General features: G+C 36.2%; 2 protein-coding genes across 4 annotated transcripts in view; one reads left to right on the top strand and one right to left on the bottom strand.

The window, feature by feature from the left end:
* LOC136838944 (FHIP family protein GI14169-like) overlaps window positions 1–9,476 on the bottom strand; it is a 152,156-nt gene extending 142,680 nt beyond the window's left edge. Inside the window, exon 1 of the mRNA XM_067104639.1 lies at window positions 9,165–9,476. Within this exon, the coding sequence (XP_066960740.1) occupies window positions 9,165–9,325 (161 nt within the window). The 5' untranslated portion in view covers window positions 9,326–9,476. The remainder of the gene's footprint in view (window positions 1–9,164) is intronic.
* A 12,809-nt stretch (window positions 9,477–22,285) lies between these two features.
* The window catches only part of LOC136838849 (UBX domain-containing protein 4-like), a 59,623-nt gene continuing 56,918 nt past the window's right edge, over window positions 22,286–24,990 (top strand). Inside the window, exon 1 of one of the 3 annotated variants that reach the window (XM_067104496.1) lies at window positions 22,286–22,609. Coding sequence is in view for 1 of the 3 variants with exons in the window: in XM_067104494.1 (XP_066960595.1) it covers window positions 24,114–24,131 (18 nt within the window). In the remaining 2 variants the exon portion in view is untranslated. Of the gene's footprint in view, window positions 22,610–23,822; window positions 24,132–24,763; window positions 24,828–24,990 lie in introns of those variants that run through there. The other 2 variants (XM_067104494.1, XM_067104497.1) reach the window with 2 other exon arrangements.

The raw sequence follows: 24,990 nt of genomic DNA on the forward strand, positions 1-24,990 counted from the left end.
ACACCTCATTTAATGTGTGTGTGTGTGTGTGTGTGTGTCTGAATGCAAGAGGAAAAACTATAAAATTGGAACCGATGCCCAAGTCTCGAGCGAGTTTCTGACTATGTCGGACTCTGCTATTCTTGAATGATTTTCGTTGATGCCTTCTGTGAAGTAGTTCAATGAAAAAGGTTGTTCATTTTAATTTTCCACACCTTACGGAACAGATAATTAGGAAATTACAGAACTTGTGTTTTTAAAGAAAATCGGACTTCTTCAGTAAAGTTCAAAACACATGAAAACATCTGGCTATCCATAAACATGTGAACATAATTATATTCTTACATATTAGTAGTTGCCCCCAATTTTTTTTTACACTCAATACTTGAGTTTTTAATTTCTGCTCTTTGCCCAGATTTTCTTCTCTGCCTAAAGGTAGATTAATCATCTCTTTGTTGCAGTGTGTGCATATAAGCAGAGCAGAGGAAATACTCAGTGAATATTAATATTCACAGTAACTGACCATTATAGAAACGTTTTGAGGAGCCTCTGTGATGTCAAGGGGTCTTGTTCACGATATCTTCTAAATTATACATGGGAAACCACAGGTCTCGATGAGTCTATTGGTGAAAAAATTGTCCTGATGAGTTCCTTTCACCTTTTCTCTGCGAAACCTAAATTGTCTATCCTATATTTCAAGACTCCACTCTCTTTAACATTCAAGAAAGCGCCCAGCTTCTTCTTTCCCATTTCAACTTAAAGAATGGAGAACCTCAACCTGTCACCCTCCACCAACACCCACCCACCACTATCAATATATATATATATATATATATATATATATATATATATATATATATATATATATATATATATATATATATATATATTATATCCAATGCAGCACGAAGGGACGTGCTTGAGAATATCACTAAATCAACGTCAGTGTGAACTTGAAAATGCAGAATAAACTACGAAAGCACTTGTTCAAAGTCCCGGTTTTCACTCATCTTCTGACAATTTGGATTTAGTGATATATATATATATATATATATATATATATATATATATATATATATATATATATATACATATATATATGTATATATACATATATATATTATATATATATATATATATATATATATATATATACATATATATACACGCTTTAAAACCTCCATGGTTAAAATACCTATGATAAAATTACCATAATCATGAATAAGCCAAAACAATAATTCATACTGACAGAGCAATTAATTTGTAGTCTTCAGTCAATCCCCAAGTCAAGATATCTAGTGAGAGAGAGAGAGAGAGAGAGAGAGAGAGAGAGAGAGAGAGAGAGAGAGAGAGAGAGAGAGAGTCGCCATAAGTTTCAGAGTTCCGGCTCTCATCAAGCCTTCGTTGTAATCTGCTGCAGTCATCTAGCCGCCAGGTTCCTAATCCATTGCTTAGGTCAACAAAGACGCTATGAGATTTAATGAAATTGGCCAAAATAATTACAACTCGCCTAGGAATCGGCCCGGGACCTATCGTTGGTGAGGCGAACATTCGAGCTAGCTATTGAGTCTATACTAAGAGACCATTAAGAAAATGTCGCTTTATCTCCTTCGAAAACTGGTGGCAATCTGCCACGATCCAATTTCTTCGTCACAAAGTCGCAACGATGGATTCTGACGAAAATCCCTCTTCGTTCCACCGTTATTACTTTTTAATTTAAAGCAAAGAAATCAACTCAATGCTGTTTACGGCAATCCAAATATCGACGATTCTATGAATGACTGTCTTTTGGAAAAGATTATAGTAGGCTCAGTCACAGGGTTTAAAAGCTTCACTCGTTATTTGCGAAGACTGTAATGCAAAGCACAGTGAGTGGCTAAATTCAAATTTCACAGATCAACATGGCAGAGGCCGGTCTCTCTTGAGTTCTGTGAAACCTCCGATTTTGTCCAGCTAGATGAAGAACCCACGCACATTTCTGGTAATAGATTAGACCTCATATTCACGGATGTTCCAGCTATTGTAAAGTCCAAGGTCTGTGAATACATAGGCATTTCTGATTATTGCACCATTGAGATGAACGTTTCTGTCAATCGGTATATTCTTAATGTCACCACTGGAAAAACGGTCTGGCTGAAATCTAGAGCCAACTGGGATCCCAATATTGAAGCTTGTCAGGCACTTAATATGTCAGATGCTTTAATAGATCCTGATCCCAAGAAGAAGTTAAATGAAATGCTGATGGCTATTTTAATGTGTCCCTACAAGGGTCATCAAATTCAGGACAAATGACCTGCTATGGTTCGATGATACATGTAGTCGAGCCTATCATGACAACTAGACCAAATTCAACACAGATACGAAATCGTTCAAATAAAAATTACACCATTTTTGTTGAGTCTCTCCGTGTTGCAAATATAACTTACCATACAGTCGAGAGAAATTAAAATAATTCCTTGAAGAGGAAACTTGAAGGAATTACTCCCCTCATCAGTGGTGGACCAAATTGAAATAATCTATCTTTGGGTCAGGCTCGTCTTCCATTCCACCACTACTCACAGGGAAAAGGCTGAACTGCTTCATTGAGGTTTTGAAGCTAAGAAATCAGCCGAGATTGTCACGCTCCCTGATACTTGTCATCCTGAACCTATTCTTACAAAATTTGCATTTCGTTCCAGGGATGTTAAGAAAATTCTGGATAATCTTGATAGCTGGGGTGCATGGAGAAGATCCTGGTGGTTTCTTCCCTTTGTTTTTTGAGAAAGTTTCTAGTGTGTTGTCTCCCAAGATAAACAGATTCTTTAGATTTTTCTGAGTTCCTCGTTGGACGAGTCGGTAGAGTTCTCGGCTAGCACTCTGCTAGGCCCGAGTTCGAGTCTTCGGCCGGCCAATGAAGAATTAGAGGAATTTACTTCTGGTAATAGAAATTCATTTCTCGGTATAATGTGGTTCGAATTCCACAATAAGCTATAGGTCTCGTTGCTAAGTAACCAATTGGTTCTTAGCCACGTAAAATAAGTCTAATCCTTCGGGCCAGCCCCAGGAGAGCTGTTAATCAGCTCAGTGGTCTGGTTAAACTAAGGTATACTTAACTTTTTTAGATTTTTCTGTCAATGTGTAGTATATTTGCGATGAGCGCAAGCTTCGTAATATAGTACCTATTCCAAGAATGTCATATCTGCAGACTGCAGTAACTTCAGGCCAATCTCTATTCTCCCTGTGCTCTCCAAAGTTGCTGAAAAACTTATTTCTAAGCCACTAAATTAGAGCGTGAAATCCAAAGGATTGTTAGATGATAGTCATTATGCATATAGGAAGCAATGCTAATTTAGACTTGACATGCCATTTGCAAGGGAACCTTGACAAGGGTTTTGAGTGCAGAGCAGTTCGAATAGATTTTAGTGCTGCTTTCGAGTTAGTAAATCACAAGACACTTATTTATAAACTACATAATCTTGGAGTGGATGGATATGTTTAAGGATTGCTGTGGACAGGATCTTTAGTGAACCAAAACCTATTGTGTCTGGAGTTCCACAGGGTAGTGCTCTTGGTCCACTGTTATTTTTAGTGTATACAAGTAATATGGTTATTGGCCTGGAAAAGCAGATTGTTCAGTATACCGATAATTAATGCAACACTTGTGGGTGTGGTAAAGTTTCCACTTATGAGAAATGAAGCTGCCCTCAGCCTCAGTCAGGACATGGACCGGATCAGGAATGGTGTAGTCGTTAGGGTATGAGGCAGATCTAGTACAGATTTTCCACACCATCCTCCCCCCCAGGTGGATGAAACTTTGCTGAATGAGTCTGAAGCTTTAACTGTTCTAGGTGTAACTTTAGACTCACGTCTAACTTTTATGAAAAATCTAATGAAAGTGTCAGCAAATGCCGCACGAAAGTTTGGTATTGTTCATAAGGCCTCATATATTTATAACAGTGGTAAAATCAGTGCAACCTGTTTCAGGTTATTTGCCCTTCCTTTACTAGAATACTATTCTCTGGTGTGGATGTCTGCTTCTGCAAAAGATTTATCTCTTCGGATAGAGTGGTTCGTGGTGGTAGGTTTCTGTTTCCTAATAGTAGCAGTTATGGCTTGAACCATCGATGGATAGTCTCTTGTTTGTCAATTTTTCATAGGTTGTATTTCAACAGAGACCTTTCACATTCACAAGTGATCCCTGATCACCTTTACTTGCCGAAAACGACCAGATTCGCTGAACAGCAGCACCAATGTGCAGTAAATGTGCCTCGCTGTCGAACTTCTCAATTCCAGAGGACCTTTGTTACTCACACAGTTGGACTGTGGAACAGTTTCCCAAAGGATGTCGTGGAATTGGAACTTCAAAAGTTCAAGCGAAGATGCAATGAATTACTACCCTAATAATATTCTCTTTACATTTCAATATATTTTTATCTATTTATTAATTTATAGATACGTTTTTCCTTTTTTAATAAGTGAGTTCTCTTCTTTCTGCATTTCCCTTTACCTCCTCTTACTTCTTCCTAATGAACACCATATTCTTAGGAAGCTTGAATTTCAAGTCAGTTGCCCCTGTGGGCTTGTTCCATATAAATAGGTTTCATCTTTCTTATGAATAATAATAATAATAATAATAATAATAATAATAATAATAATAATAATAATAATATTATTATTATTATTATTATTATTATTATTATTATTATTATTATAGTAGTAGTAGTAGTAGTAGTAGTAGTAGTAGTAGCAGTAGTAGTAGTAGTAGTAGTAGTAGTAGTAGTAATAGTAGTGTTGGGCGACATGGTTTGCAAGACGACACATCGCCAAGCCTTCATCGATGCTCACACGAGAATAATGGGCGAAAGAGATCACACAGTGACTTTGTTGATCCGGTTTCCTGCGAGTCCGTTTAACCGTCCTCGAAATATTTTATCTCACGCACAGACACCTCGTTAGGATTATTCTGGGCAACTGGTGTCACAACATCTTAGTCATCGACGGCAAACACGGAAAAATATACCATAATCGTGAAAGAAAAAAAAAAAGGGATAAATATACAGTGAGTCTATCGAATGCATGAATCATATATTTATATATATGTATATATATATATATATATATATATATATATATATATATATATATATATATATAGGTATATATATACATATACAGTATATATTTATAATATATAAATATATATATTATATATATAATATATATATATATGAACTTTATCACATACGCAATTGTTCTGCGTATTAGTAGAATTACTAAAAGGACCCCATTCAAACTGGATGATATCTAATGGAGTATTTATTCAGAAAAAGTTACAAGCTTTCTTGGACAAACAGTCCACATTATCAAGTATCCGTACAATGACCAGACGCGTAGTCCAGTTGTATTTATATCTGTGTGCTGGGTATAAACACAGCTGGACTACGCGTCTGGTCATTGTACGGATACTTGATAATGTGGACTGTTTGTCCAAGAAAGCTTGTAACTTTTTCTGAATAAATACTCCATTAGATACCATCCAGTATGAATGAGTCCTTTTAGTTATATATATATATATATATATATATATATATATATATATATATATATATATATATATATATATATATATATAGCTTAATGATAAATAAATACCAAGACCAGGAAGAACATTCTTTATTAGACGAGCAGGAATAAAATTCTTCATCAGGCTGATATATGATTCATAAAATTCATAGACTCACTGTGATATATATATTATATATATATATATATATATATATATATATATATATATATATATATATATATATATATATATATATATATATATATATATATATATATATATATATATATATATATATATATACATTTCCTTTGATTTGGGCAGACTGAAACGAACTAAGATCTCAGGAGAGTATTAATTAATTTAACAGTTTATCAACTTGAATATTTATATATTTATAGTACAGAGTAAAACTAAATTTTACTATAGGAGTCACCATTATGATATAAATACATGAAACGCAAAAAAAAGCGAAATGTATACGCTAACTGAGAAGAGGGTAAGACTAATCAAACGTGTCATGACAGAAAAGTGGGACTTTGCTTCGTGCCAGTAATATCCTAAGGACAGATGCACTCAGCCTCCGCTGTACGTGAGCCGAAAATGCCACCAATAACTCGGTCGATCAGGCAAATGCCTGCAGTGAATGTTGACAGCCCGTCAATGTTTATCATTGACTTTCAGAGCAGTAACTCTGTGCCGCACCCACTCCGTAGACAGGGAATAGTAAGACGTTCTCTCTCTCTCTCTCTCTCTCTCTCTCTCTCTCTCTCTCTCTCTCTCTCTCTCTCGTGGTGTAACTGATAGCTTTCTCAACTCACAAACTGAGCAAAATTATGTACCGAGTTGTTTCGACTATTATGAGAGAGAGAGAGAGAGAGAGAGAGAGAGAGAGAGAGAGAGAGAGAGAGAGAGAGAGAGAGAGACGTAATTGATCAGCGCTCCATCAAAATTTATTCCGCCATATTTATCATGATTAAAAACGGGAGGGCCTCGACGAGTTAAGCCTTACCTAATCGGGATGAAACCATTCATCAGACGTCTCTCTCTCTCTCTCTCTCTCTCTCTCTCTCTCTCTCTCTCTCTCTCTCTCTCTCTCTCTCTCTCTCTCTCCCCGTCGCATGCGAGGCGAGGGAAAAACGATGTTCATAATGACAGGGATCATAAATATTATACAAATGATTCCACAAGGTTGCATGACTCCTTGAACGCATAAGAAAATCACAAAATGATAAAGTGTTTTCACCGGTAAACCTAATTGTAGTGCTAAGTGGATCTCTTGGTTTTTGGTACATAGAACACGACGTTTAGTTTTGCAAATGAATTTGATGCTCCTGTACTAAAAGGAGGATTAGCAAAATTAGTTTAGAATAAAAATGATACACATTTGGTCTCATTGTGTTTCATGACAATTAAGGTTACTCGTATAGAAGAACAAATAAGTAAAAGCCACAGTACAACAATGTTACATTACTGTACGGAAGAATGGGAAGCTAAGGCTGAGGAGAGAGATCAGAAGTTGCAGAGAAGCCCAGGAAAATCTACCGGAAGGGGAAAGGGCATGTGGTATACCTTCCGTTGGACCGTAAATAAAGAGATGAGATAATAGGCTGAACATGTCTTCTCAGCGTTATTCAGGATCAATAACTAATGAACAGGTTTACCACTTAAGTTAAAAATGTGCTGTGATCTTCACTTATGAGAAATGAATTTGCCCTTAGTCTCAGTCGGGACACGGACCGGATTAGTGAAAGGTGTAGTCGGTGGGGTATGAGGCTGAACTGAAGTAAAACGAAAACACAGATTTTCCACCCCATCCTCCCCTTCAGGTGGATGGGACTCTGCTGAATGAGTCTGAAGCTTTAGCTATTGTAGGTGTAACTTTTGACTTAGATCTTACTTTTGAGAAACATCTAATGAAAGTGTCAGCAAATGCCGCACGAGGTATTGTACGGAAGGCCTCATATATATTTATAATAGTGATAAAATCATTACAACCTGTTTTAGGTCATTTGTCCTTCCTTTACTAGAATACTGTTCTCCGGTGTGGATGTCTGCCTCTGCAAGAGATTTATCTCTTTAGATAGATTGGTTGGTGGTGGTAGGCTTCTGCTTCCTAAAAGTAGCAGTTATGACTTGGACCGTCGACGGATGGTCTCTTGTCTGTCAATTTTTCATAAGTTGTTTTTCAGCAGAGATCTTTCACATTGTCAGTTGACCCCTGATCCCCTTTTCCTGCCGAGAGCAACGTGATTTGCTGAACAGCAGCACCAATGCGCAGTAAATGTGCCTCACTGTCGAACTTCTCCTGACGACCTTTATTCCTCACACCGTTGGACTGTGGAACAGTCTCCCAGAGGATGTCGTGCAATTGGAACTTCAAAAGTTCAAGCAGAGATGCTATGCATTACTACCTTGATACTATTCTCCTTAAATTTTAGTACATTTTTATCTATTTATTAATTTATTAATATATTTCTCTTTTTTAATAAGTGAGATCTCTTCTTTCTGTATTTTCCATATGAACAGAGTTCAGCTTATGAATAATAATAATAATAATAATAATAATAATAATAATAATAATAATAATAATAATAATAATAATAATGAGAGCAACCAAGACGAATTTTTTCCTACTACGTAAAAGAGGCTAGGATGATGTTAAGGCAACTATCCATACCTGCTGGGAAAGCGGAGATACAAACCAATGGGGGTAAATATTGGATATTCAATCTGTTTCATAGAGCAGCGTGCGCTAAGCTTTTCTGATGCTATTTAGTTGTTAGTGAATTGAATGTAGTCTGCGCTGGGTTCCAGACCGAGAACATAGGGTGAAGATTTATATTGCTATATCATATACCTGCCTCTGTTAAAAGTTGTGATAAATGTGTTAACCTGACAATAAATGCGATAAAACCAAAGCTAACCTAACCTTGGCTGACTAAACTTTGGTAGTTCTGCACAATTACCACATTTACACAGTATCCTGGTGTCTGAACATTTTAGCGGTAGTTATGCTTTATTACAAATTTATTAGATTCACCTTAGTATTGTTGATATACCGTTAACTTTAACTAGCGCTGTACTTGCGCAGAAGAACAAAATCAATAATAACTACTCCATTACAGCAGTTTGCTTCACTAACTGTAAACTTAATTGCTTTTTTGTCTTTCGCCTCTGCATAACCTATGCTTCTATTCCGTCATTATCGTAAGTAAGCTGGAAGCTGAGTCGTGCTTCCTCGGCGCTGATTGCATTGTGAAAGCGTAATATGACCAAGGTGTTGATATCAAGAGACGATGCAAGGAACAGAAAATATACACTATAATAAATAAATGTCTGTAAATGCATTGAGATCCACAGCCTAAGAATGAAGTATAACAGTAGTTCCCCGTAACGCTGATAACTAGCCGACATTCATTTGACGGAAATCGTGGCGTTCAAGTTGTCTAAACTAGATCTGTTTACCATTTCATTTAATAAATTCAGTGTAAACCGCCTAACAAAAAAAACCGGCATCCATGGGCCAGATGCTGAGATAATCTCACAGCCAGGAACAATCTTCATAACAACAACGCAGTTTGAAGCCAATTGGCCTTAAACATCTTAACGAACAGCCGCTATGCTTGCTTTGACTTACCTTACGTTTTCTGTTGTTTCACTCTCAGCCTTTTGAAGCTGAGATGCATTTCCAGATGTACTGGTGATATTGGCAAGTTCGTGGGTACTATTAGAAGAAGAGCTGAACTGGCGATGTCTTTTGCCTCCATTTATTTTGATAGAAGTTCTCTTCTGTGACATGCGCGAGAGTTGTTTGTTTGTTTACATCTGCATCGCCTTTGTCAGACTTGCTCTATCTCACCTTCTGCCCTGCACGTTTCGTTAGTGCAGCATCCTCGTGCCCGCTTCACTGAGTGTCAACGTGTTGATTTAATCAGGCTTTGCAACGACTAAGATTACTGATGTCGTCTTATCCAGTTTAGCACCTAGCTACTGACTTTTGTCTTTGGTTATTTCCGAGGGTGAACTTGCACTGAGAAACTGTACGTTTCTTATAATTCACATTTTTATTCGTATATTACTCTTGAAGATTTCAGACTCAAATAAATTTGCTTTTGCAATATCCTGATTTTCTTATCATGTTTCTTTATTGATTTAGGATAAGGTCATAGTCAAGGATCCTAACGTTAGAATATTCTTAATGCCAGCTATCTGGCAAAGGCACAGAGACACCATAAGATGATCATCGTTACTGCGACGCCCGCTTGTAGAAGAAAATCAGTACAAGGTCAGATAAATACTACAACAAAGACCATAGACACGATTTCCGAGAATCACGTACCATCTTCTCTATTTAAGAGATGTGGGATTGCTGTATGCTGTATTCGAAGCCTGCAACCCTTGAATTTTTTTTAATATTGTCTTATTTTCATGGATTCGATTGTCTCGTTGACCAATGTAGTACAACATACACATTGTTATAGGTCTAGGATTCAGTTTCAGCACAGAGTTCAAGTGATTCACGGGCTTTTCTGTAGCATTAAAGTTATTATCATAATGATTGATAAATCTTAAAATCACTGCTCAGTAATTCAATTTGATTGTTGCATACTGCGTTGTAATCACAGAGCACCCCAGTGTGTCATAAAGATCCCAGTAAATTCTATCAACGCACAAAACTTTCGATAAGATAACGCAGAACAACCGGCCAGGTAGGTATTCGAAAAGTAAGCGAAACATTTTCATTTGCTAAAACATTTCCACAAATAGATATTACTAGTGATTCTAAAAATTAAATTTTTATTTGATTTCTTTTATCAGTTCTTTGTATGAATCTCTGGTACTGCCAGGAGCGTTCCTAGACATTTTGGAGCCCCGGGGGCACCGTCCCATTTGGGGCCCCTCTTACGGGGTGGGAGGCAAGCGAAGTGAGCCAAAGCAGCCGCGGGGTTCGGGGTGGGGGGAAATTTTTAGAATATGAGAAATTGTAAGATCACTTTAAAGGCACTTGTAAATGTAAATTTCAGAAATTTAGCTTGTTCTGTTATAGCAGCAATGGTTAAATTTCGCATTTTGGGCCCCCCCGCTCACTTTGGGGCCCTGGGGGCGATGTCAAACAGCCCCACCCCCGCGTCCCCCTTCAGGAATGCCAGTGGGTACTGCATTGTGCATATTTGCTTAACAGTTCTGTTTGGCCTTTACAGTCAGAACTTCCTGACTATACCACAAGGTTTCCAGAACGTTCATTCCTACTGTGACTAATTTGTAGACTGATCTTCCCAATTCTGTAGTTGAATCGTTGGAACCTCATCACTTCAAACTTGGTTCAAAAGCTTTTTCTTGAGCAGGCTGATAAATAATCGCATTGATTTTTATGTAAGTAATTCTATTTACTTTTCTTTGCTTATTTTGCCATAAACTTTATTCGTTCTTTCTCAAGTTTTTCCGTGTTGGGTTGCTTTCCCTGATAGACTCCTCGGACTTTTAGCGTTCTCCTCTTCTTTCAAGAACTGCAGTGTGTAATAACAACAACAACTATAACCTGTCATCGAAACGACTGTGGTCATCATCATTATCGAGAGAGAGAGAGAGAGAGAGAGAGAGAGAGAGAGAGAGAGAGAGAGAGAGAGAGCGTGCATATGTTGATTATATATATGTTTGATAAAACCGTTGCATCTAGTTCTCCAACAAGTTATTACCACCCAACGAATTACGACTAATGGCAGCCTGACATATTGTTATCATTCTGCTGATAAGATTAGAGAGAGAGAGAGAGAGAGAGAGAGAGAGAGAGAGAGAGAGAGAGAAATTTTGTTCAGTCACCTTAATGGTCCTAGCATGAAACAATGCGAAACCATTCTTGGAAGAGTCATGTCGGTAGGTAATCATTGCAACAAATATATTTTTTGTTTGCAAATTTGTTCACCTTTCCCATTTCTATTATGCTAAAGTACACGTCAATCACATTCCTTGCAGCTCAGATGACTTACTTTTCCTGTTGCCTTTATTGACAGTTTTAATCCGTTCATTTTGATTTTATTCATTACATTACGGAGACCGTAATTTTTTCTGCTAAACAAAACTTTGGTGTATTAATTTTATCTAAATCTCTTTACCTCTACACTTCAACGTCTGTTGTTTAGTTCTCATTTCAAACTACTCTTTATTGCTGTACAGGATCTGATGTTTTTGTTAGAGAGAGAGAGTCGTTAATGTAAATATTTACCACCAATTGTTTTTTTTTTTCTTCGTACAAAAGTTTTATGCGTTGCAAAAATATCTTTAGAATCTTGCAAATGTTGTATTCTAAGCCAGAAAATCTAAACGTACTTCACTGCCCTTACGAAAGGTTGTACTGTATTAGTAATACAGTTCAAAGACACGATCTTGCACCGCGCCACTTAACCGAATAATTTCGCTTTACGACAAAGGGAAGATTCCTATGGTTTAACTCTCTTGGACCCGACTAATGCCAGTAAACTTAAACCGGAGGAGATTGGTGAGGATACAAGATAGCAATGAAAAGGAATGAAAATTGTAATAGGACAGTCCAATAACAGTAAAGAAGGATGAGAAAATGGAGTAAAACTCTAATAACCATAACGATGAACGAATGAGATGAAAATAAAAAGAGGACCAGTAAGAAATAAGTAATAAGAAAAAATAAAAAAAAACATCCCGATGACACTGAAGAAGCTTCAGCATAATAAATAAATCAGGATGACATTACAAGAACGTGAAGAATGGAGAGACAATCAGAATAGCACCCTGGCAGACACAGTGACTAACAGCTGAGCGATGAGACAAGACTTTAGAGATCGTAGTATATCCTTCAAATGTGAGACCCTTATGCCGGAGTTGAGACCTAGCAAAACAAAACTGGTAAGCGTAGCGTGGACATCCATAAAATAAAAGAATAATTAGGTAATATATCAGTAAAATATGTTACGGACCGGTTATGCACCACAAGTAGATCTGAAAGCTACCAGAGCAGTAACTGGTAAGAGGTAAGACTTTACAGTATACAGGCCTGGATAACAGCCAAATCTATATATTTTGCCATACTGCTAATATTCCTGCAAAAATAATAGGAAACAATATGCTGCATCTTCACTAAATTAAATTGTAACTTTGGTTCATTGCTTCCATGTTTACTCGAAGCACTTTGAAAGTTTAGGCACCGCGTGGGAATGAGGGATCCATTCTCATAACATTACTTCAAAATAACGATTACATTTGTGTGTATGAAGTATGTACTTGCATAATTTAACAAAACTCCTTTCTGGTTTTCACAGGTCGAGTCGGTAACAGAAAAAGAATAAACTAGGCAGTTACTCCCACGAGCTCTGTTTATTGTAGAGATCAGTGTTTTTTTTTGAACCAGACGATGCTGTAGCACATACATAAAACACGTGCATGCCCCTGTCATCTCCTGTGGCTGAAAGGGGAGCGAAGTGGGTTGGGGTAACTGTGCCCTTCACCCAGAGTGACACATGACAAGGGGGCCAGGGTACTGGGACCAAAATCATCCCGTGTGAACGAAAAGGTATGGAAAGAACTTTTCGCCACATTTAAGTTCCCTCAAAACGAAACGGTTGTTAATTGGAAACAAACACTAATGCAGCCCAGTGGTTAGGACACACGCTTCACCAGGCCGAAGTTTAAGGGCCCTCCCTTCTGATGCCTTTTTCATGCCACTCATTATCCCTTTTTTCCACATGATCGAGCTATTTCCAAATAGTTTGATCTACCATTTCACCCACACCAACCTTCCTATTATCCTGTGTATCTCTACTTTTCTCACCCTTTCGGTTCTTCTTATGCCACATCCCCACCAGTCACTTCCACAATCATTCTCAACCATTCACTGAGCCCTTACGCAATTGGATTATTCACCTTTTCTTGTCGTCTGATTTTCACATATAAATATTCTTCAAGATGCACAGTACATGAAAAGAGGACTACATCTTTCCGGACAGCATCTCTCCATTAATTCTTAGTTACTAAGATTCATTTGTTCAAAATCCTATCTTTCTGTATTTATTTCTTTATGGACAACTTCATAAAAACCTCTAAGTCCTTGCTCAACATTTGCTACCTTATTTTCACTAACATGCCTTTTTTCCCCTTTTCCTTTCATCTTGACTGTCTCATCCATCCCCCTTTATACATGGTCATGATTCCGTCCTTAGTGCAGTTTCACCTGAAACCATTTCTTCTTTCTCTTTCAGTGAACCTCTCAGTTCAAGATACCACCTACTGTTATATTTCCTCTTCTGCTTCTTATCACCAAAAACACTCTACTGATATTATGACCCCACCCTGGAATTTTTTATATTCATCATAACTATACTCTTCCACTTTCTTCTTTACCCCTAGCCCATTTTTCGTCGAATTTCCTCTCTTAAACTATTCTTATTTTCTACTCAGACTGCACACTTTTCTTAATTACATACACAGCCTTAGTACCTTCTTCAACTTAGATTTCTGTCTTCCAATTTTTGTTTCTAAATAATGATCAAATATACCTCCAGCCAATCCTTTTCTCACCCTAACATCCATTACCTTGTTCATACACATACATACACATAATATATATATATATATATATATATATATATATATATATATATATATATATATATATATATATATATATATATATATATATATATATATATTAGCTGACCAACCCAGCACTGCCTGGGAAGACTGAATGACAACCAATAAACTCTCTCTCTCTCTCTCTCTCTCTCTCTCTCTCTCTCTCTCTCTCTCTCTCTCTCTCTCTCTCTTTCCTGTCAATATGGATGCTTCAATTATATTGCCCAGCATTTTTTACATTTTATATTTCACCCCTTCTCACCTCATTCCTATCGGGGCTGAACCTGGACTTAAAGGAAGTCAGGAGAGTACTATTTATCTCAGCAACCTCGAAAACTATGGATTAGACACTAATATGTCATTTTTTACATTTTATTTTTCACCCCTTCTCACCACCCCACCTTCCTATCAGGGTTGAACTTGGACTTAAATGGCATCGAGAGTGTCACTGTTCATCTCAGTGACCTCGAAAACTGTGGATTAGACACTAATATCTGTCATTTTCGGTTATTTTTTCATGTCACCCCTTCCTACCCCACCCCCTTTGTTGCCAGTGATGTCTTACCCTCACAGTATTCTTTTCCAGATGGTAAATCTTATGTATACCAAGTTTGATTGAAATTGCTCAATGCGTTTTAGAGTTATGCTGGAACATACACACATTCATACAACATACATCCATTCATATATATATATATATATATATATATATATATATATATATATATATATATATATATATATACATACACACACACACACACACACACACACATATATATATATATATATATATATATATATATATATATATATATATATATATATATATATATATATATATATATATATATGATTACTGTGCATTTGTGTGTAAGACTAAGATGACTAGTAAAAACTTCAACATGTCGAGTCACAACTTTATTTACTTCACCTATGTTTCAGAAATTCAGTTCCCATAATCAGGGCTAAAACAGAGAAATTAAAAATCAGTACATCGGGAGTAAGACTGTAACGAACAATGAAGCGCAAAATTAAAATAAATTAACAAAATTATTAAACATTTAATTTAACATTGTAACCATAAGCAAAAAACTTAATTGCAATTCAAAACTAAAAATAGAACAAAGAGACTTTGAGGAAATTAAAACACAATATTTGCAAGAAGTGTATATGTATGTATATATATATATATATATATATATATATATATATATATATATATATATATATATGTGTGTGTGTGTGTGTGCGTGTGTGTTTGTATTCATATCTATATATCTCATCATATTATATAAATGGTAGTAAAATATGCAAAATTGACGTATAAAATAAAATGCAGAAATAACGAGACGAAAGCTCACCAACAGATAATTTTGTTTATAAAACGCTGACTGAATTTTGACATTAGGGATAAGAAAAGCAGCCCGAGTTGGTCGGAAAGGAATGTCACGCAGTGTGTAACGGGTGGTACTGCACTTGAATATCTGTTGTTGAGTTTCGGTAATACAGGGCTATCTGCTGCTTGAGAAAGTCTTAAAATCACTTATGAATGTGTAAATATTTTCCTGCATTGTCACAAATAACAGCTGATAAAATTGTTCCAGCTGATAACAGTTTATTACCCGTTCTCGAGTCTCTTGACATCAAATAGTTATTACTGATTCTCAGCTTTTTCCGATGAGCTCGGATTGCTTTTCCTTTCCCTACTGTCAAAATTCAGACAGTGTTGTATAAAGAAGTTTCTCGTCTCATTAATTTTTAATTTCATTTTTGTATACTGTATATACAATTTTGCGCATTTTGTTATTATAAGTGTTATGTAGTTTTTTTCTCTCCGTGTGAATTTCATGTTTTAATTTTAACTTTTTTTTTTCGTCTTGGATTGCAACTCAATTATTTGCTAATAGTTAGTGTTCTTGAATTATGTTTGAGATCTTTCATTTCAATATCGTGTTTCATTTTTGTCATATTTTCCTTATTAAGGCATGATTTACTATTCTATTCCGTTTTAGTTTTAATATTGATGTATGGATTTTCATGTTCTCTGTTTTAACCCTGATGAAAGGAACTGAAACCCTGAAACGTAGGTGAAGCAAACAAAATTAGTTCGTAGAAGCAGGAAGTTGTTGGTGTCCCCCCCGCATCCTGTGAGTTGAGATGGTGAATCGTGGGTTGACAATTATACCATAAAAAAGTTCCTGTTGACAACACGTCACGTTATTGAAAATACTATTTTCTTGGAATATTTTTATAAATAGGACATAACCATATTAGGATCCTGCAGTCTGGAAGAATTCACTTTTAATTCTGATGACAGTTGAAGATGATTAAGTATCATATTTATGAATAAACATTATTCACTTTAAAGTTTGGATGAAATCCAGCAACTCATGTTAGGATGTATGTTCCCAATTACAAAATAAGGTAATGAATGGAGTCTTTAAAACTTTGTATCCCTCATTTCTCACCAGTTACTCTACTGTATATAAGATTTTCAAAGGTTTTTTTTTTTGTTAGATTTTACTAGTGATACTTCGTTACGCATAGTCCTATTAATCTTCACTTCTAAAGCAATTATTCCGTTATTAATTTGAAAACACTTCCATTTTCCATTCCGACAATTCTGCAAAGAAACGGGTTACAAAGGAAGCTGGATCATCGCTAGAATTTTATTTTTAATATCATTTTACCTTTGAGAAAAGTCTAATGAAAGTGTCTGCAAATGCCGTACGAAAGTTAGGTATTGTACGAAAGTTCTCATATGTTTATAACAGTGATAAAATCAATCCAACGTGTTTTAGGTCATTTGTCCTTCCTTTACTAGAATACTTTTCTCCGGTCTGGATGTCTGCTTCTACAAAAGATTTATCTCTAGTTAGATTGGTTCGTGGTGGTGGTTTTCTGTTTCCAAATATTAGCAGTTATGACTTGGACCATCAACGATGGTCTCTTGTTTGTCAGTTTTTTATAAGTTGTACTTTAACAGAGATCTTTCACATTCATAATTGATCCCTGATTCCCTTTTCCTGCCGAGAGCAACCAGATTTGCTGAACAGCAGCTCAATATGCAGTAAAAGTGCCTTGCTGTCTAACTTCTCAATTCCAGAGGATCTTTATTCCTCACACCACTGGACTGTGGAACAGTCGTCTCCCATAGGCTGTCGTGCAATTGGAACTTCAAAAGTTCCCTGCATTTTAATACATTTTTATCTATCTATTAATTTATTGGTTTATTTTTTCTGTTGTAATAAGCAAGACCTCTTCTCTTTGTATTCCCCTTTACCTCCTAATACTTTTTCCTAATGAACACCATATTCTTTGGAAGCTTGAATTACAAGTCAATGGCCCCTGTGGGCTTGTTCCATATGAATAGGTTTCATTTCTGGATAATGGTAATAATAATAAACCTATAATCATTTTGCTCATTAAATGTTGCTCAGATTATTCTTGATCGTCTCGACTTTAACCTTGGACCTTGGCAACACAAAAGGACATTGCAACATATTCACACATGTTCCATTTTATCCCTTTTTAATTATTCCTCTGGGGTAATCTATAATATGACTAAAGCTCATGTACAGTACTGGACAAAAGTGGAATCCTAACAGTCCTGTTTCTTTCCTAATTTAGTTTTCAGCCTTCTGTCGCACACTCCCTTCTATTAAAGCCCAGTATTTATAATATTCATCTGTAATTCAGAGGTAACATGATTAGCGTAGGCATTATACAGGCATTACGGAAGCATCCCCAAAGCCAACGTCAAATACGGCCGTCTAGGCAGGTCCAGCGTGAGAGTATCGACCTACAAATTTCTTCAAGACGGGTATTCTCCCGGCAACAGGCCTCACCTTCTGTGCCCATTGTGTCTGTCACCTATAGTCCAGTTAGACGACTAATATTGTGAATTCTGACCCAGAAGTTCAGATGACACTTTACTTTGATTATTTCTAGATCCTTTACGATAAATATTCTTAGTGTTTAGATTTCTTAAAAAATGACAAAAACCTGAGTTTTTTTTATAGATCAGATTGTAACTTTAATACTGTATGAATCGTCAACGGAATTTCTATTGTAGTAGGAGTCTCCTTTTCCTTTGAACAAATTATTAGTATGAAATTTCCTTATAGAATTATTTATGCCCAATTTTTTCATGTTGGGTCTTTTAGAAGTTTTAGAAATTAAGTCGTTGCCAATTAATTATCAAAGTCTAATTGTGACTTGGTTCAACCCGGATCGAGTTAACCTCTCGATCACTGGTTTCCGTTCAGCTCATCCTACACCACTTGTTTTGTGTGCAAATTTCATATATATTAACGCAGATGAGTTTGTTTATCCACGTGATTGAAGAGGTTTAAACATTTTAGAAATCAAGTTCCACGAAATGAATATAGACTCAGCAACAGCAGTTCTTAAAAATCCGTGTTTACTTCTCTGGTCACCAGTTGTGAGGACAAAAAGGTCGAACTGGGTATTAACTGATTTATTCGTTGTTTCAGATTTACCTGGCCTTGTGCCAGCACGGGCTCTTGCTCCTAGAGCAGCCCGTAGAGATGATTTATTCATGTTGTTTCAGATTTAGCTGGCCTTGTGCCAGCACGGGCTCTTGCTCCTCGAGCAGCCCGTAGAGATTTATTCACCTGGGCTCAGGTATACATGACAGAGTGCGGACGGAAACTTAGTGCCCGACCTCCGATTGCCGTGACCCGCACTCTGAGCAATTTGTGTTTCAGTCAAACAAATGGCAATTTTAAGAGACATAACATACATACAGTGATAAAATATATATCGGCGGAAAGGCCAGGAAATTCTACATATGAATATTTACATGAGATTCTTGACATGTTAATAAGTTTGATGCATGAACGTGATTGATGCGAAATGAAGAGACGTCTGGCGTCTTTACATCATCACAGAACGGTATCAGTGCCGAGACCGTAAGTTGCCGGCACAGTCACAAGCAAGGTCCTTTAAATAGAATATATTTAAAGGACCTTAGTCACAAGATTCCTGAGGTAAATGAAGCGGTTCCCTGAGCTTTAAAAGGAAGACGTGAGTGCCATGACTAAGTCCCCGACGTCTGAGATTTCTGCGACTTGAGAAAAATCTGCTATTCTTTTGTTCTGCTAGAAATTATCAGATAAGTTAATTATATTGTAATACATGCTTTGACTAGCTCTTCTTTATCGGATTAAGATATTTCCGTCTGTCCAGTAGTTCAGTTTATTATTATTATTATTATTATTATTATTATTATTATTATTATTATTATTATTATTATTATGAAATCTTTAAACCGAAATGTACATAAGTGTCATTCATTTAGAGAAGACGATGGTGAATATCGCATATTTCAGCGTTCGATTCCATTTTCATGGACATTCTAATAAAATACAAACAGCCATACGGAGTGAAACCCAATGAGTGCTGAATCTGCAACGAGGAATAATTGTGCTTTGGCTGTACTTGACAAACCGCAGAACATTCTTGAACATAAGGTTACATAGCATGTTAGTTGCGAGGCGCATTTTGATCAACCTTTTATTACTATCATATACTACATGTTAGTATAGGAACTACTTATCTTTAAAATGTATTTTCTTTTTACGAAAGATTTCTGAATGTAAACATTCAATACCCTACAGTGATAATTCGAATCACTACAGATGTTAGCATTCTCCAACGCCCCCACTTTATGATGCGCTGCTCACAAGACGCCGGACTCCGAATCCTTGAAGAAAAGACAAAATCAATCTTTACATGTAATCTTGGACGAAGAAGTGATGCAAGTAAAATTTTGTAAATGGAAAAGTGTTAAGGATATTCAGTCAGGGAAACCATAGGAAATTATTTAGAAATTACCGAAAACTATCTGAGAATTGAAAAACACAGCGTTCACTTCATACCCTTGTATTTTTGTGTTAAAAGATGGTAAAAAAAAAAAAAAAACTTGTGCCATTTATATGATGCCAGGTTTTCTTTACGTCAAGAAAAATAAAGAAACTGAGCGCGACCGGTAAAACGCTTAATACAAGGTCAAGGGGACAAAGTAGTATTATTAAAGCATCAAGAAACTTAAACGTAAATTTTTGTAAGGTTTCAAAGTTATTTTGCCAAACTGATCCTATCATAGGAATTGAAATTAAGTATAGAAACTAAAAGACAAGAGCAATATTAATGATAACATCTGGAGCCACGTGTATATGTGTAAATACACACGCTCATACAGTATATATATATATATATATATATATATATATATATATATATATATATATATATATATATATATATATATGTTATATATACATATACATATACATATACATATCCATATATATATATATATATATATATATATATATATATATATATATATATATATATATATGTGTGTGTGTGTGTGTGTGTGTGTGTGTGTGTGTGAGTGTATTAACTTTATCACATACGCAATTGTTCTGTGCATTAGTGGAATTACTAAGAGGACCTCATTCAAACTGGATGGTATCTAGTGGAGATATTAATTTAGAAAAATTACAAGCTTTTCGAGGACAAACAGTTCTCATTATCAAGTATCTGTACAATCGTATAATCACTAGATACCATCCAGTTTGAGTGGGGTCCTGTTAGTAATATATATATATATATATATATATATATATATATATATATATATATATATATATATATATATGTGTGTGTGTGTGTGTGTGTGTGTGTGTGTGTGTGTGTGTGTGGAAGAGGTTGGTGTGAGTTAGAGTGCTTTGGGAAGTGACTTTTGAGAAAATGCAGGTTATTAAGCAATGATGACTCGATAGACACCATGAATTGACGGGAGTATAAGTGAGAGGTTGTGGAAAGGTGGCAATGTGACTGAGTGGATGACAACGTTTTGCAAGGCAATTGTAAACAAGAGAAAGGTTCCAAGGGAATTACTAGGGCATAGATTACTTAGTTTACTAAGGAAGGTTTATGGCAGAATAGAATTTTGACTGAGAAAGTAAGACAGAAGACAAAAGAATTAATAGGGGAAAGACGGCGTTAGTGTGCATAGGAGGAAGATTTGTGTTTCATGTGTTTGTTATTTAAGCATTATGAGGAACACTGGAAGCACTGGAAATGGAAACGATTGTGTATGGCATACATGGACCTAGAAATAGCTGTATTGAGAGTGATGAGGATGTAAGTAAGTTATAGAAGATAAGTGACTGAGAGTTATTAAAAGCTCTCAAGATGGAAGTGAAGGATGTGTCTGAATACATAAATAGGAGAGTAACTGGTTTCGTTGGAAAGTGAATCTGAGATAAGTGTCCTGTGTCTCCATGGTTGGTAAATATTTTCATGGATTGGGTAATTCGAAAATTCGGAGTACAGAAATTAGTTTTAAATGCAAATAAGTAAGATAAGGATATTGGCAGTGAAAGGAGTGCGGAATGGTGGATATTTGTAGATGGTACCACGCTGGTTGGGGACAGTGAGGAGAAATTACAGAGATTAGTGAGAGAGTCTGGCAGTTTTAATAAGTGGAGACAGTTGAGAGTACTGTAGACATAAGCTAGTGTTTAAGTTACAGTTCTGACATTGTAAACCGAATCGTAATCACCCATATTTTTTCATGTTTTTTTTTTTATTTGTAGTAGCAACTATCTAATAGTTTTGTGGTCCATAAGAATGGGCCCAAAGTCCAGACAATGAGAGTGCCCATTGAAGAGGCAGAGCCCATGATAAAGTTCACATTATTAACCCCAAGTGAGGTATAATCTTTGCATATTAATTGCTTTGAGAGCAAAATATTAATAACATACACAGAAAATTACTGATTTAAAGAATGGTTAAAAGAAGAGGATTATTTGGAAGTTATGTGACACTATAACGCGGGATTTAAGACTTACACGATATTACATATGCTATATATATATATATATATATATATATATATATATATATATATATATATATATATATATATATATATACATATATACACATATATATATATATATATATATATATATATATATATATATATATAGAAAGCTAGATAGATAGATAGATAGATAGATATGTATGTGTATGTGCGTACTGCACACACTGTCTGCATATAATCGTATACATGTATATGCTCACGTATACGTATAGTAATTCCACAGCAGTCACGCGGATTGAGAATGCAAGAGAGTCTTTTAAAAGAGGAGATACCAAGCCTTTCGACTTTCGTTACAAATTTTTCTATGAAAATAAGATAATAACCATATATGAATATATTTTTGAAACTCAACAATGATTTGATGCCTCTCATGTGCAAAATGAGAAGAAACATTACAATTTATGCGCACCCTTCCAAAGGTGTCGTTGTCGTGCTTTGCGGAGTGACACCGACTCTGACTCAGTGACACTGGTCGCGAATGACCGTAAATTTAGAAAGGTACTCAGGAAACCAGTGAACTTAGATCTATCGGTGTTACTGTTGTTTCAGAAACGGTAAGTAAGAAGTCCCTGACTTATTTTTCTGTTTGATGAAGAAAGGAATTTCCTGATATTTGTGTAAATGGTAGCCTGCTGATTACTGAGAAAAACTGCCACGGCGATGATGTTTATGTCGTGACTTGATCGTTTAGCCTACCGTAGACTACGCAATAGTTTACGGAAGAATGTCCTTGTCATCTTTGTCAACTTTGTCAACCCTATTAGGCACGCCAGTATGCAATTTACGAGAAGCTTAGTGTGGCGCCAAGTCTGACGTTTATTATGGTCTATCGGTAGTCCTTCGAGAAGGAGGCCTACCGCAAGTAAGCCACTTGACAGAAGGCAAGACTTGGCCTTCAGGTCCCCTTGGCCACTTGGCTCTGTTTTGGAAGGATAAGATAGCCTAAGCTTATCTCTGGCACTAGCGGATCCAGAGGTGGGGGGGAGGGGCGGGGCCCACCCGGGCACGTCCCCCTCATGAAAAATAATGACAAAATAATAATATTGAAGATTTAGATAATAACATGACCGTGAAATATAGCCTAGAAATGGGAAAAAATAAAAAATCAGTAATTCTAAGTATAAGCTCCATACCTGTTTTTACCTTGGAAACTGGATTTTTCTACACTTTTAGGGCTTCTTATACTGGTGGTGCATTTGTTTGTTGTTGGCCAAATGGAATGTCCCTTTGCCGTGTTTAGTACTGGCCCGTGGGGGAAGATACCCATACGTTAACAAGTTATTGCACTTGCCAGATGGGATATGAACTGTTCCAAACAGACGTACCCGTGCTCTGTCGGTATTATTGCAGTAAGAGGCAACATGCCATAATGACAAAGAAATATGTTTTTCTGACTGATTTTGATGTGTTTGGTACGAATTTCATCTTCAGTTTTGTCGGAAATTAAAGGTTTTGGAGCTAACTCCATGTACATAAGTGGACCAAAAACCATCAATTTCCGACGAAATTCAAGGTGAAATTCATGCTTAACACATCAAAATCAATCAGAATAACATATTTCCTTATCAGTGAAACCCACACAACCTAACCTAACCTCTCACAGAAGTACCCAGGTCACAGCCCCTAACCCTAACTAGTCACTCGACTACCCAGGTCACAACCCCTAACTTATGCATGACCAAAGGACGAAAAAATAAGGTTTATATCCCGTCTGGCAAGTGCAATAACTTGTTAATGTGTGGGTACCTCCCCCCCCGGGCCAGTACTAAACATGGCGAAGGGACATTCCATTTGGCCAACAACAAACACATGCACCGCCAGTATCAGAACCCCTAAAAGTGTTAAATGGGAGAAAATAATCCAGGTATTTCTAAAAAACTATCAATTTCCGACGAATTTTATTGTGAAATTTGTGCGAAACACATCAAAATGACCTAGAAATGTGTATTTCCTTTCCATTTGGACGTGTTGCCTTTTACTGCAATTTTACCGCTCTGTCATGTGAAGATCGTGTATGGAAACCCCTTGTTGGATGGACTTCAGGGGTTAATTACATTCATGCAACAAAAATTGAAGGTAAATCCATAATTAGCAACCAAAAAACTGTAGAAAAAGTCAAGTTAGAAGGAAATTGCCGCCGCAGAGCTACTACTTAGATCTACCATATATATATATATATGGTAGATGTGTGTCTGTGTATGTATGTATGTATAATATGAAAACTGGTGGCCCTCCCATGAAATTTTTCTGGATCTGCTGGCTTAGCGATCTCTGGTAGTAAATAAGGGGGTTGCTGCTGCACGGACTTGAACAGTTTAGGTTTACAGGATTAAATATAGGCCTAGTCTATTTCAGCCAGGAAAAATTTTGAAAAGATGTGCAGTGCCAAGTAGACTTAGCCATGGTGAAGAGGTGATTACTTTGGTACAAGGGCTCTACACACTGTAGCTAGGCCTAAGTGCAAAGTTATAATATTAATTTCTCACGAAAACAAAAAGTATTGACAGTGGTTGAATGATATTTGTTAGACTTGGTACTCTGACAAATGCCTTCAGAAGATTCATAATATAAGCCCACATGCATAGGATCTCTTTGACAATATTTTTTCTGTAGTTGCCCCATTATGAAGAATGCATTTGTTGTTGAAATCTCTAGCATGAAGCTGAACTAACAATTATTATAAATTTTGACATTTTTATGCAGCTTTCCTTCAGCACCTCTAGTTGTGAAGCCAGATAATTTACAATCAATCAATCATTCCAGTGTTGTCAGGTAATCAGATTCCTTCATTATCACCATGTTTCATTGCTTCTCCCTTAATTTTTACAATATAGGTGTCATGCTCTTTTTTTTTCTCACTTCTAATTACGTTTCTTCCTGTATCGGCCTTCATTTATTCTAGGTCTATACTGGTTAGGCCATCATTGACCAGTTC

Source organism: Macrobrachium rosenbergii, chromosome 5 (genome assembly GCF_040412425.1).
Source record: "Macrobrachium rosenbergii isolate ZJJX-2024 chromosome 5, ASM4041242v1, whole genome shotgun sequence".
Taxonomy (NCBI): domain Eukaryota; kingdom Metazoa; phylum Arthropoda; class Malacostraca; order Decapoda; family Palaemonidae; genus Macrobrachium; species Macrobrachium rosenbergii.